The following is a 13,548-nucleotide window of genomic DNA, read 5'->3' as shown; positions in this document are numbered from 1 at the left end:
GATGTTTATTTAAATCTCGCGAGATCATCGAGGGAAAGCCACCGGTTTCAGTGTGGAGACAGGAAAAACAGCCACGCGAAAATTACACCGATCAACAAATGTTGACAACATTTTTTTAATTCAGAGATCCAAGGAAACATTTGAGGATTATTTCCTTTCAGATATTTTTTTCTCTAGCACATCAGGTTTTCATTAAAAACAATATGTAACACATTCAGTTATTTCATACCTACAAATTGCAACAGAGTAAAATCTGTTTTGTGCAAGTTTTTATAGATGCAAATATCTCAAAAAGGAAAAAAAGTAGATTTTTTAAGCAGGCAAGACAAAATAATTAAACATAAGATTGATGTGAACTCTCAAAGTACAGTATTGTTTACAACTTTAACTGACTTAATGTTATGTTGAAATAACAGATTTTGTCAAATTTGTTCATATGTGTGGCAGCTTAGTCGACTAGAATTTAGATTGTAAACACTAGTCTAAACTTCTAAACCTTAGAAGCTGCATTATCACGTCTGCATCGCAGTGACGTCCTCAGTTTGAATGTCAGCTCCAGGGTTCCCGTGTGGTGTTGGAAGAAATAACTGAATTGCCACAAAGTGATTGAGAGTAATTTAATAAATCATTCATTCATACTTGGTGAAAGAAACGACTTACAGTACTTCTCAAGGCAACTGCCACTCGTTTTCTGAAGGCCAGTTTCAATGCCCCCCACCCATCACCGATGGAATGACCAAGCCACACAATACACAAGTTCTTAAGGGCTTGCTAACACCTCCAGAATTACAGAACAAGATAGTCTCCGAAGTCCTGCTCTCCAACACGTTCAGTGCGAGAGCGATTTGCGTCCCTTCAACATTCGCCGCAGGATCACTTCAATTCCACCTTGTGTGCTCAGCCTCTTGATCCACCCGTGGGTCCTCTTGCGTTTCAGATTTTTGGGCTGATACTCGGTTCCTCTTTTCTTTGTCCGCACCTGCTGGCATTGCCACGGAAACTGCCGGAAGATTCCAGCGCCCTCAGCTTGGGAAGAAAGCGGTCCGCTTGCAGACATCTGCTGATCTGCAGCAGCTCTGGGGATAAGCCAGTTGCTAAACAATCGGAGGTGAGACTTCCCATTTACTGCTGGCATGCTAGCGGAGGTAAAAGAAGAAAATACAGTACTGTCAAGATTCTTCATCATCAACACAATTTTATCATTTTCTTGTGGAATAAATAAGTGGCAGTACATTAGTCAACGGCAAATTTTAATCAGAGATGGCTTTGTGTGTTTGTAAATGTATTTTCCGAGGCTGATTTCGACAACGTCTTGACATTTTTTTTTCTAGAACATCAGGATTTATAGTTATTTTTGATATACAGTATTTTGGTTTTGAGTTTAAAATCCATTTGACCAAAATTATGATTCCATCTGTTAATAGCAAGATTTTTTAAGTTGTTTACATGGGTTTCAGTTGGCCGAAGTGGTCATGTTAGAGACAAGAGGGGCATTTTTTTAATACAGTGAGTATATAATCAATATATTTTAAGACTGAGAAATATGCACAATCGGAACAAGATACTTAGCAAATCTCCGAACATGGTTCCAAAAAAGGAAAACAAGGTGGACATAAATGGCAAGCGGTGTCGAACTGCACTGCTGTAAATCTTAATGTTTTATGAAAAATTGGTCACCTTACTTCCCGAAAGCATTTTGCCCAAACATCGATTCCACAGCGTCAAAAAGCAAGGCTGCGAGAATCAAACTACGCTTCTTCGTCAAAGTAATAGGTCGACATGCTCCATTTACAGGAAAGAAATGGGGTGCTTTATTACCTGTTTAGATTGGTTATTCCGCGCAAACGCAAAAAAGATGTGAGTATAATATTCATTTTGATAAGTTAGCAAGATTGCAGAGGCATGTGAACGTTGAATGTCACGGCTCTTCTTCTACATACGCAGTGTAGTTGCAGACGTGAGTATTCAAGTTAGTGGTGAAATGGCGCCGCCTGCAGCTCCGGAGATGCTACGGCATAAACAACATCTGATCTGCAACCAGCCTTTGTAATTGTGTGTGCAGTATATACTGTGGTGACATTAACGAAGTAAACATTACATTGCTTAATGCGATATTTGATTTGTTCCTACTAAGTTCCTTCGTGCCAGGTTATCAAAAAGGATATTGTAAAAACTGACAGTAGAAATGTGTTTTTAATTTTGTGGTTAAGTGCGTTTAAAAGTATGTAATAAAGAAAGGATTTTAATCAGTACTCCTATTTTGCTAAAATATTTATTACACATATCATATTTCAATCTAAATCCTGAATATGAGCATATGTTATGAGTACTTTTGTCAGCTCTTAATGACTAGAATTAGTGGCGATAGTTACACTTTTACTAGATAGTTTCTTTTTACACAAAGTGTCTATACTAATCCCATAAATTCACATATTGGGTAATTCTGCCATCTCTGAGCAAAGTACAGATATATGAAAAATCTACTTAATAACAGCAACGAAGTATTTACATCCCACCACTGGAGTTGACGCATCGTAGGAAGACCAACGAAGCCGACACTTCCCAATCTAATGGTCATTGAAGTGCAGCAGATTTAAAAAAAATAAAAATAAATACAGACACACGAGATACTCGTTTCGAATCAACCAAGCGTTCATTTGTAGAATGAGCAAACCACAAGTCTCATGGCGGCTTTGCTTACTCCTCCAAGTCGTTTTCCGTGACTTGCAGCCAAGCGGAAGAAAGGTTGCCCTGCTTTTGCCAAGCCTTGGCAACAAGAACAAATCGCCCTCCCATTGGACCAGCTGAGCATATGACTCGATCTTATCGGCTCTTTTTGCTGCCTGTCAGGAGGGAAGCCGGCCCTGCGCAGAGAGGGGCAATTGAGCTGGGTGGTACTTCTGCCTTGGTGCGCAGTGACTGATGCTGAGAAAGGGGAAGAAAAAAAAAACATTGCCATTTTTATTATTATTATTATTATTTCGTGATGAGCATTTACCACAATTCAAATTGTGCATTTTTATGCATGCACGATATATGATCCTTTCGAATCATTTTCGAGGCGTCTCAGAATGCTGATGGGATTTTGACTGTTTTGCAGCATCAAATGCATGGTTTTGTCGGCCCTCGGCGGTCATCTGGTTGACTTCCAAACACCTTCATCAATCTGAGCAGCAGGTAAGAACATAGCATATGATATATTCTAACCTGCAGTATTATATGGTGCTTTCTTCTGTGCAGTAAGTCATTTGCAACAATAAACAGTACATGCACCCGCTCTGTAGTGACGCAAAAAAAAAAAAAAAAAAAAAAAAAAAAAAAAACTATGAATCAATCATTTAAAAAATAATTCGCCCTGCACGCTGTGATGTGGAATTTGTCCTTTTCGTCTTTATCATGTACAGTGCAATCATGAAATAAACTCAATTCAATGCGTTGATTGTATGCGGTTAAGAGACGCGGCGCCGTTGTTGTTGAGTCATCACAGATATGCACGTTTAACAGGATTGTTGCAAGATTTATTGGCATCAGGAAAAAGTCAATTAACGTTACGCATAACTGAAAATGCAAACATTTGGTGCCAAACCGCGCCAGGCTGCAACATATGTGTCCATCCACGCTGTAGGGATAATTAAAAAAAAAAAAAAAAAGCAGCACACGGTGTACCAACAGGCAGACGAATCAACCTAAATATTCTGCAGTGCAGACAGGACATCTTTCAGTCTGTTTGTTTGGAGGGTTGATGAGTGGGATTTATCGAGAGTAGGTCAGCAGGGTAGTTGCACTGAAACGGCATTTTGATGCCTGTGAGGTACATTTTTGAGGTGATATAATGTTAGACATTGCAGCCAGTGATGATCTCGAATGTTGGACATTCTCTTGTCTTTTCCACACTCTTTCCTCCTGGCTTGCTTTGACTTGGTGAATGAGCGCAGTGACACTCGTTGGTATGGAAAAACGATTGCAGCAAAATAAGTTAAACATCAAAATACCTGGTGAAATTGATGTGTTTAATTTGGTTTTATGTTTTGTATGTTATTGGATAGATATGGATTGTGAACCACTCCAGATGTGTACAGTAGCACAGTTGCACGCTGTTACATTGCGGTTTTGTTTCGTATTGATGGTTACAATAATTTTGATGTTATTGTGGCGGTATAAGATCTACATTCATTCAGGTAAGACCCCACTGAAGGTTTTAGGTACTAAACGTCCAGCCTGTCCTTCATGCTTTCTTACATCTGAAACGTAATGTCCAAATTGGTTTCAAGTAGAGTATCTATTCAATTCATCATGAGTATACAAAATGAAATGCCAATTTAATCACATTTTGTGTCTTATGCAGAGGTTAGTTTCAATAAGAGGGTTCCCTTAGAACTGTCTTTTACTCAATTGGTTACCTGGAAACGAAAGAAGACTCTTCTCACTGTTTCCTAGAGACAAAGAGTATGCTTATGTAATATATGAAAGCAACGTCTTACTTGCTTGTGTATCTTCACATATCAAGTTCCATCCAGTAAGATTTTTGTCTCTCCTCATCAGCGGAAAGAAGTGGGAAGTTTTTAACTTATTGTGTTATCATGCATGGCCGTTGAATGGCATTTCCAATCTATTGCTGTCGGCTAAAATTATAAGGGACAATGCGTGTTTCTTTTTTGAAGGCATGATTGCGACACTTGGTCACATTTCGGATAGACAGTCCTCCATTTATTATCTTAATATCACGATGCACCATGTACTGTATGCGGTCCCACGGATGGGTTTTTACTGCCTTTGTTTCTGTTCTATATTTTTCAAGAAAAATCACGTGCAGTTTGTTATTTATGCAGGAAGTCACCATGCTGACCACTATCACAGAAGGAATACTTTGCTGCCTAACTGGAAAGGCCGCTCGTCTAGTTTTGCCATTGGAGTCCACGGTGCCCTCCGATGGTTTTGAGTTTGTGGAGGTGAAACCCGGACGAGTCCTGCGAGTGCGTCACATCGTTCCCGAGCGTCAGCCTGTCGAAAGCGACGATCACGTCGCGGCCCAGGAGCGGAAAGACGCTGATCACGACGTGCCTAAAAATGACACCGACACTGGCAGCGGTGTCCACTGCAAGAGGAAGATCACGGTGTATCGCAACGGCCAGCTGGTGATTGAGAACCTTGGCGATGTTTTGCACTCTGAGATTCTTCAGTGTCAGGATGGCGATCTGGAGCCGTGCAGTACCGTCGAGGTGGAACTGGCTGACTACAAAGAATTGGCCTCTTCTCCGGATCCCAACCCCGTCCCCCCTCCTGTTCTTCCGCCTCCTGGTGAGCAAAAGCCCGCCCCGCCTCCTCGCCGCCGACGCCGGAAGCCCAAGCGCACCGTGCTGATCGACTCCAAGAGGGTGATCTCAAGCTGCAAAGGGACGCACTCGGATGTGGCGCTGTTCTTTGTGCACGGTGTCGGAGGCTCGTTGGACATATGGAGCAGCCAACTGGACTTCTTCTCGAGGCTGGGCTATGAGGTCATCGCGCCGGACCTGGCGGGGCACGGAGCCAGCACGGCCCCGCAGATTGCAGCGGCGTACACTTTTTACGCCCTGGCGGAGGACCTGCGCGCCATCTTCAAGAGATATGCCCGGAAACGCAACATTCTAATTGGCCACTCTTATGGGTGAGTACTGACATGATTTTAGTGAAGCCTGAATATGTGAAAATCCAAGCCATACTGTGTAGAGCAGTGGTTCTCAAACTTTTTACAAGTCCCGCCTCTAGTAATACTTGGCTCTCCAAGTACCACCTCCATAACCAACATTAGAATACAGCTGTATAGTAGGCCCAGGTGCTCACACACAATATAACCGAAACACTCTTGGATGTCCTCAAATACTTCCTGAATGTTGACTAAATACTCTTAAAAATACTGAAATCCTCAATCAATGGAAGCCCAGTTAAAATGAATCTTTGACGTCTATAGCCGTCAATGGCAGCGAAGGAGCTAAAAGTTAGCTAAATGCTCTTAGATTTATGAAAAACTCCCCAAAGGTTACACAAATACTATTAAAATCTACTAAATAATTGCTGGAATTCACCTAGATCAGCGGTCGGCAACCTTTGACACCGAAAGAGCCATTTGAACCCGGTTTCCACGGAAAAGAAAACACTGGGAGCCGCACATCTAAAATGAAAAAAAAAAAACTTCTACTACTTTACCACAGCATGTTTCTTATGAAATCCACGTGCTACACCTAGATCATCCCAATTTTTCAAAATACTCATAAAATATACAAAAATCCGTAAAAAACTACCGAAATACACTTAAAACCTCCTAAATACTCCCTAAGTTGCCTTGGAAAAGTTTGAAAACTGATCTTAACTGCTCCATAAAATAAAGCCTTGCAAAAGGTGTCTGACCTCCTAAAAGTGATTGCTTAGTTTAATTTCAAACCAGGTCATTTTCGTCGCTAACATTTTGACGCTACGTTTTACAGAGTGTCGTTCTGCACATTCCTGGCCCACGAATATCCTGACCTGGTCCACAAAGTGGTTATGATCAACGGAGGTGGTCCCACCGCCTTGGAGCCCAGCCTCTGTTCCATCTTCCAACTGCCATCGTGCGTCCTCCATTGTCTCTCCCCATGCTTGGCCTGGAGTTTCCTCAAGTAAGTTCGCCGGCACCAAAATTAGACAAGAAACAAAGTGGGGATGTGAAAGAAATATATTTTGACACATAAAGTGTCACTTCTGAAGTTTACATTGAATCGCATATTCCGGTCACGTATATACAATACCTGGTGCAAACGCCGCATTCATATTTGCCTGGTCACCAAGTCTAATTCCGATTCTCTTATTTTCTTTTCTCAAAATCCAGAGCTGGATTTGCCCATCAGGGTGCCAAAGAGAAGCAGCTGTTGAAGCAGGGCAACGCCTTCAACGTGTCTCCATTCGTACTGCGCGCCATGATGAGCGGCCAATACTGGCCTGAGGGCGATGAGGTCTACCATGCTGAGCTCACAGTACCCATCCTTCTGGTTCACGGCATGTGTGACAAGTTTGTACCCATGGATGAAGACCAACGCATGGCAGAGGTAAATTGCGTCCGCACACCGGGTGAACCTCAAATACAACAGCTGATATAGGCTCCAGCACCCCCCCCATGACCCTTGTGAGGATAAAGCAGATCAGGAAATGAATGAATGAATGAATGACTTAATTCCTGACATTCATCTTGCCTCCCTGTTTTTAGATCCTCCTATTTGCTTTCCTAAAAGTCATCGAGGAAGGAAGTCACATGGTGATGATGGAGTGTCCCGACACTGTCAACACCCTCCTTCACGAGTTCTTTCTATGGGAGCCCGACGTGTCCAAAAAAGTCTGCAGCAAGACAGACAGCGAGAAGTGCGTCGCATTCAGTGACGCTCTCCACACGCTGAGAATCAGCAAGACCGCAGACAAATAACCGACAAGGATTCGGGGGCGGGGGGTTCTTGTCAAGGAATTAGGCAGACGGCCCTTTTTTGTGGCTGTTGTCAAGATGTTCTTCAGGCTGCTTCTGGGCTGAGAGCTGTTACATAAAAAAGGCCACGTCTCAAGGATGAGGGCGGCCGCTGGTGCTCGAAGATAAAGATGGAATACTGGCACGCAGCCAAGCCAGAGAACAATGGATGGGCATAAAAGACGAGAGGAACTGATGCAAATACAAAGTCGTGCGTTTTTATTTCGTCCTATTTTTATGCGCACAACTGGAGGTCACGAAAAGGTGTGTGGTGTTTCTCGGAAAACAACGACAACGCGCAAAAGTCGGGAAACGTGTGGATTTCCTTGCTTGCGTCTTTTATATTGTGTGAAACGCTGCAGATGCGAAGATTTACACGTTCAAAATTGGTCCAGTGGAAATCCTGGATGGACGGTTGTGGGATGCGATAGAAATTATGCAAAGTTTCCTTATAGTACGGACATACCCAGACATACTGTATATTCGATCTCATATACTGCACATTGTATTCTATTTTTGACGAAGGTTCAACGAGCTGTTGCTGTTTAAATTGGTCTCATTTCCACAGATTGTCCACAAATCGCTGTCGGACGGAAATCATTGTCTAAATTTGGTCAGGTTCATATTTTTGCAGAAATGGATACCATTGGTCAGCCCCACGTGGGTCTGCTATTTTTACAAGTTAACAGGAAAAATGATGGTTTTGCGAGGATTCCGCCCGGCAACCAAAAGACTGTGTGTCTATATGTTATCGACCACATAGTTGCATGAATATATAGAACATGCTGTATATAAAGAATATAAGCAAATGAATTTCTTCAGTATTTTATATTATACAATATCCAAAGGAAAATGTTGAGGCGCTGCATTTGTGCGTCTTACCCTGTGCATTTTGCTGTCTCTCTCTGTATCTGCAATGAGATCAAATGTTGTTCAATTCACTCCATTTTTTTTCGTCAAGTGGTTGCACGAAATAAATCATTTGGATCCCGATAATTATTTTTTTTTTTTACCACTTTTTTTCTACTTAAATTGAGTGAATTCAGCACACCATTTTTTTTTTTTTTTACAGTTTATACAGTGGTGCCTTGAGAGCCGAGTGACCTGACTTAAGAGTTTTTCAAGATGCAAGCCGCCTTTCGGACGATTTGTGGTGGCTCTGAACTTAAGTCATTTAGCATCAAGTATCAATTTGGCAGATAGTAAACAATTCGTCAAAAAAGAGACCTCGTGCCACTTATTGCCACTCCCTGTTGAATTCGACTGTCAAACTAAACATATAACAAAGAGGATTACACTTTGTGCATTTAACAATCACACAAACCTGATAGCTTAATGCTAACACATAATGGGAAATGCCATAAATGGGCTAACGAAATGCATCTAAGTGGCGGGTATATAACAAACACTTTGCATCATGGATACTTAAACTCAAATGCTGCATGCACGCATTTAAACAGGCAACAACAATAACATATAACAATAGTCACGGGCACACATTCTTTATCCTCTGCAAAACACGACTCATGCAACTGGCATTTACAGAAGTAGTGAAATTGTTATTCGTTTGTGTCTGCGCAACTGTATTTCACTGCCCCTAGTGGCCGAACTGCACCCGCAGAAAGAGTTGTGATGATTCAGCAAAGCGGCACAAACTGTCATTCTTGAAATTTGACTACATAATGTGATTATCATTTGCTCTTATAAAATAAAATGTTATACATTGCTCTTTTCCCTCATTACAAAACACATTACAAAGATGGGCATGGTCACGGAACAAATGAAACTCGTCTCTCAAGGAATCACTGTGCTTCGGAATTTCATTCTGAAATTCCACAAGCTGCTCTCGCCTAACACAATCATTTGCAATCGTAACTACTCGTGTCTTTTCGCGGACTCATGCAAACTCCCGTCCGCCCGCTTGATGGCGAGAAGAAAGAATGAGCTCAGCCTTTCGCTCACTCTGAGACATTCATTCATGGGTGTTGACTTGTCTCATAGTGGGACAGTAAAGTACAAGTTAAAGCACAGTCCCTTTTATGATCTCTGTTGACAGTGGGTTATCACGGATGGCGAAATGGTGGTTTTGAAACTGGTTGTACAGTGCTTCAAATCAAATAGGAGTCAAGCAAAACTAATTTGGCTTCTCTTGGAAAGAGGGATTCGCACAATGCCGGTCTGTTATACAGTACGGTGCATTTGGTCACACAGTGGATGCTACAAGAATAGTTTTATGCAACTTGAGCAAAGTGGAAATGAGAGGAACTGAAATGGATGCCAATACGTATTATTTAATCCCTATGGACCCTCCCCCCTCCAAACCAACAATGCTACTGATGTAATGTTGTGTGCAAAAAGGCTATTATGATGTTAAGGGTGATTAAAACCATATGGACTACAGGGTGCACATGTATTTCCTCCCCTGCTACATGCGTGCATACTCATTGTCAGTGATTCAGTGTGCTATATCTTCTTGTGATTAACAAAATGTGCTCATGTTATTATTGCATTTATTCATGGGGATCATAAGATATGCACTGCTTGAATTTGGATACATATGACAACATATGCTGTCGTCAGTTCACACTGTTGGAGTCACGCTGTATGAATGTGCCTTTTATGGCATGAAATAAAACTGATGTTCACAGTCTTGGGGTGTTTCTGTGACTTTTCTTTTGGGAAGTAGTGATTCATTAACAGACAGACAGAAAGATAGATAGACCGAACAATATGTAGAGTGAATGGATGCTACAGCTTCTTGTTGCTTTCAAGCTTAGCTTGTAGCAGACGTGTGCACATTGCAGCATGACGTCTTTGATCCACTGGTGAAAAGGACACTTTGATTCGCTCCTCTTTCATCTATAACTGCTTCAGTGTATGCAGGAAAGGGGTTAAGATTGCACGATTGTCTGTGTCTAATGTGTTGTCTTGTATTATTTTGTCATTTTTTTGTTCACTTTTCTTTTGATGGCGGCGAGGACACCCGCAGCGGCTCCTCTTGTTTTATGTTGAGAGGGAAGAAATTTCATCTGTGCTGTACACATACAGCACATTTGACAATAAAGTTGTATTCAATTCAATTCAACAAACACGCAAAAATCAATGAAGTCAGTGCTGTAATTATATATTGTTTGTATTTTCTAATTAAATTAGTAAACTGCTGCATAAGAGCTTTCTCTATAATATTTGAGTATTTTTCAAGATTTTGGGGCGGCATCCTGTATCCCACCTAACGAGATCAACCCCTGCATTGAACCGTCGCTAAATCCCATCTCCACATTCAGAACCAAAACAAGAACAACTAAAACAGCTGACCAATTTTAAAAATAGCTACTTGAGGATCATTAATGTGATATGTTCATAAATAAAACCTTGGCGTGGAGCAGAAAGTGGAAGAAACAATTTTTGCTTTTAAAATTGAATTGTCTTTATTCACAGTATTTTGAAGCGCAACTGTGTTATTTTAGTCGTAAATAGCTCCAGTATATGAACCTACATTTTTTACTAGCCGTGTCAAAAGTCAGTTTTAGTATATGCCGGGGGGCCACAGAAAATGTGTTTGTAGATAGTCATAAGATGTAGATTTTCGCTATTCGCGAGAATAGCGGGGGTTAACTGTAGTTTGAATTGCTTATTAGGTTATCTCCGAACACAGCCACAGCTCTAAAAAAAGAGACAACGTTCTGATATTCGTGAAATCGTGATTATCGTGAAATATAGAGAGCAAGTAGCGCACAGAGCAGGAATTGTTTTTCAGTGCGAGGCGTTGGTATCGCCGTCCTCCGTGCTCTGATTGGCTGAACGTCACCCGTGCGTAATGTGGTAACAACATTGGAGGTGCGTGCGTCTTGCGTCTGTGTCTGAGGTAATGGAGGTTCGTGTTGTACTTAGGTCCTTCTCAGTTGCCAAACTGGTCACTCGCTTTTATGTGTATTGCTGATTACGGAAGATAAACATCATCGGTGACGATTGTTTTGTCCGCGGGGAGTAAGAAGTGAGTAACCAAACGTCGCGTCTGCTCTCGGCTTTATTCGAATCGTGAAGCTTGTGAAGTCGAAATGTTCATCTGTTAGCTTTCGTAGCCCTGAACCGCTACAACGACAGCTAACGCCTGCGCTTGCATTGGGGCGTCGTTTAATTCCTGGAACGCTCGTGCATTATTGAAGAATAAAAATACCAAATCAATAAAATAGCGCTTAGGGCGTAGGATAGCTTTCACCTGACATTTATTCAACACATCTTATCAGAACGACCAGACATTTTGTTTGCCATGTCCGCCCAGTCTTCTGTGTAAATGTAATATCACTGGGAGGGAATAGTCTTGCGGGAATTAGTCGTATCCCATGTAAGGTGTCAACTATCTAGCTGTTTTGTGAACGCATTGCGAATTAATATATTGCAGCAATAGCTCTTGCTAATGTGGGATGCGCTGAAATAACAGGGAAAATAAATGTTCATTGCTGTCGGGAGACAATCTTATTGCAATACGTAAGGCTAATGCTCGGGCGCATTAGCATCCGATCTGACGCTAGCCAAGTGGTCGGGTCGAGTTAAAGAGACGATGGACTCGAACCAATCAGCGACAGACGAAGTGTTAGCATCTCCTTAATAATAATTCGAATATTATAATGGTATTATTAATCGTAATAATGATTATTTATACGGTGCTTTTCAGGGGCCCAGACGCCGGTATTGGCACTGTTTTTAATTTGCGACTAGTACATTTAATTTCTGAAGCACGGGGAAAATATAGTTAATACAAAAAAGTGTTAGTGGCATTCCTTGCTAAACAAATCCAGACCCCCTCCTAAAATTTGAGCCAGTGCAAGTTCATTTTTTCATCGGCTCGCACATGTGTGAATAATACATTTGCTGATTTGTTTTTCAATTCTTCCATATTTTTTGTTTTGTTTCTGACAATCTCTGCTCCGCACTTCCCATTAATAATCTAGTGCAAAGGAGTACAAATGTGAAAATTTACATTGTTAGTCAATTTGTGATTCAAGTGCACCCTTAAATTTTCTTCGTGCCCCCCAAAAATGTCCACTGTGCCCCTTTTATCATTACTGAAGACAGTACACTAAGAGTATAAATGCTGAAATGATAATGCTGAAATGATTTTTTCTGAGTGTGAAACCTGAATTTGTATCTGAAATCTGGAAGTGTGACTTTTTTCCTCTCTTCATGTAAATAAGGATACAGTGTTTTGCTGAGATGTTTTTAGACCATTTTTTTTAGACAAATTATACTATTTCAAGTCGCGGCAGAGAGTTTGGTGTGTGTGAAATGTTGTCTTCTTCTTGGGCGGAATGTAACAGAAAATGATTAAGAAGCATTGTGCTCTATTTTAATCCTATGTGAGGGACAGTAAACTAAAAAGCGGTCAACAGACTTCGATGATCGGACAGGACAATGAAATGACACCAGATCAACCCCGTTTTTTCCGATATTTTCATGCCCTTTTCACAATCTGCAGAATTTGCCATCAAATTTGGGATGGCGTCAGACGCGGCTCCTCAAAACAATACCTCCAAGGGGATCATGACGTTTTACCCCACCGTTGAGGAGTTCAAGGATTTCAGCCGCTATGTCGCCTACATGGAGTCACAGGGAGCGCACAGAGCAGGCCTGGCCAAAGTATGTGCTTGATGCTGAACAATTTCTTGTCACAATTATACTTGAAGTGACAGTGCTGATTTTTATGCAATGGTGTCACACTGGTTTTGTCTCCTTAATAGTGTTTTTGGAATCTGGCATAGTGTGCAAAAACAATCAAAAAGCAGCTCACCAAATACAACATTTTAGGGCAAATAACTCTTCTTGGACGACAAGCCAGTAATATCCCCTAACGTCTTTCCCCACCCGACTTCTAGGTGGTCCCCCCAAAGGAATGGAAGCCCAGACATTCATATGATGATATAGACGATTTGGTGATTCCTGCACCCATTCAGCAGGTGGTGACAGGCCAGTCGGGCCTTTTCACTCAGTACAACATTCAGAAGAAGTCAATGACCGTTCAAGAGTTCCGCAAGCTTGCAAACAGTGACAAGTATGTCAAGCAAATTAGATGTTGTAAACGTCAT

At 41.5% G+C, this 13,548-nt stretch overlaps 2 protein-coding genes across 4 annotated transcripts; one reads left to right on the top strand and one right to left on the bottom strand.

Moving 5' to 3' along the window:
• Positions 1-603: 603 nt before the first annotated feature.
• On the bottom strand, positions 604-2,811 carry mrpl34 (mitochondrial ribosomal protein L34). Of its 3 annotated transcripts, XM_019875120.1 has the most exons (3): positions 2,702-2,811; positions 2,517-2,567; positions 604-1,136 (listed from the first exon to the last, which is right to left on the bottom strand). In XM_019875120.1, exons 1-3 carry the CDS (start codon positions 2,794-2,796, stop codon positions 830-832), a joined length of 453 nt encoding a protein of 150 aa, XP_019730679.1. In that variant the 5' UTR covers positions 2,797-2,811; the 3' UTR covers positions 604-829. The 3 variants fall into 3 exon arrangements, with proteins under 3 accessions (XP_019730679.1, XP_019730680.1, XP_019730681.1); XM_019875121.1 differs by lacking the exon at positions 2,517-2,567; XM_019875122.1 differs by lacking the exons at positions 2,517-2,567; positions 2,702-2,811 and adding an exon at positions 1,819-2,170.
• Positions 2,812-2,893: 82 nt separating this feature from the next.
• Positions 2,894-8,237, top strand: LOC109518930 (protein ABHD8-like). The gene is made up of 5 exons (XM_019875119.1): positions 2,894-3,177; positions 4,830-5,644; positions 6,462-6,632; positions 6,842-7,058; positions 7,217-8,237. Exons 2-5 carry the CDS (start codon positions 4,839-4,841, stop codon positions 7,427-7,429), a joined length of 1,407 nt encoding a protein of 468 aa, XP_019730678.1. The 5' UTR covers positions 2,894-3,177; positions 4,830-4,838; the 3' UTR covers positions 7,430-8,237.
• Positions 8,238-13,548: the final 5,311 nt, after the last annotated feature.

Source organism: Hippocampus comes, unplaced genomic scaffold (genome assembly GCF_001891065.2).
Source record: "Hippocampus comes isolate QL1 unplaced genomic scaffold, H_comes_QL1_v1.1 scaffold20, whole genome shotgun sequence".
Classification (NCBI taxonomy): domain Eukaryota; kingdom Metazoa; phylum Chordata; class Actinopteri; order Syngnathiformes; family Syngnathidae; genus Hippocampus; species Hippocampus comes.
Note: the sequence above shows the minus strand (reverse complement) of the source record. Positions and strands in the feature narration are given on the sequence as shown.

Bases quoted from the DNA above. Each gene is read 5' to 3' on its own strand.
- mrpl34 (XM_019875120.1), bottom strand. From the start codon at position 2,796: ATGGGAGGGCGATTTGTTCTTGTTGCCAAGGCTTGGCAAAAGCAGGGC. The intron at 2,568-2,701 runs GTAAGCAAAGCC...AATGACCATTAG, and splicing joins ACGGAAAACGACTTGGAGGA to ATTGGGAAGTGTCGGCTTCG. The intron at 1,137-2,516 runs GTGGGATGTAAA...TACCTCCGCTAG, and splicing joins ACGATGCGTCAACTCCAGTG to CATGCCAGCAGTAAATGGGA.
- LOC109518930 (XM_019875119.1), top strand. From the start codon at position 4,839: ATGCTGACCACTATCACAGAAGGAATACTTTGCTGCCTAACTGGAAAG. The intron at 6,633-6,841 runs GTAAGTTCGCCG...CTCAAAATCCAG, and splicing joins TTGGCCTGGAGTTTCCTCAA to AGCTGGATTTGCCCATCAGG. The intron at 7,059-7,216 runs GTAAATTGCGTC...CCCTGTTTTTAG, and splicing joins AAGACCAACGCATGGCAGAG to ATCCTCCTATTTGCTTTCCT.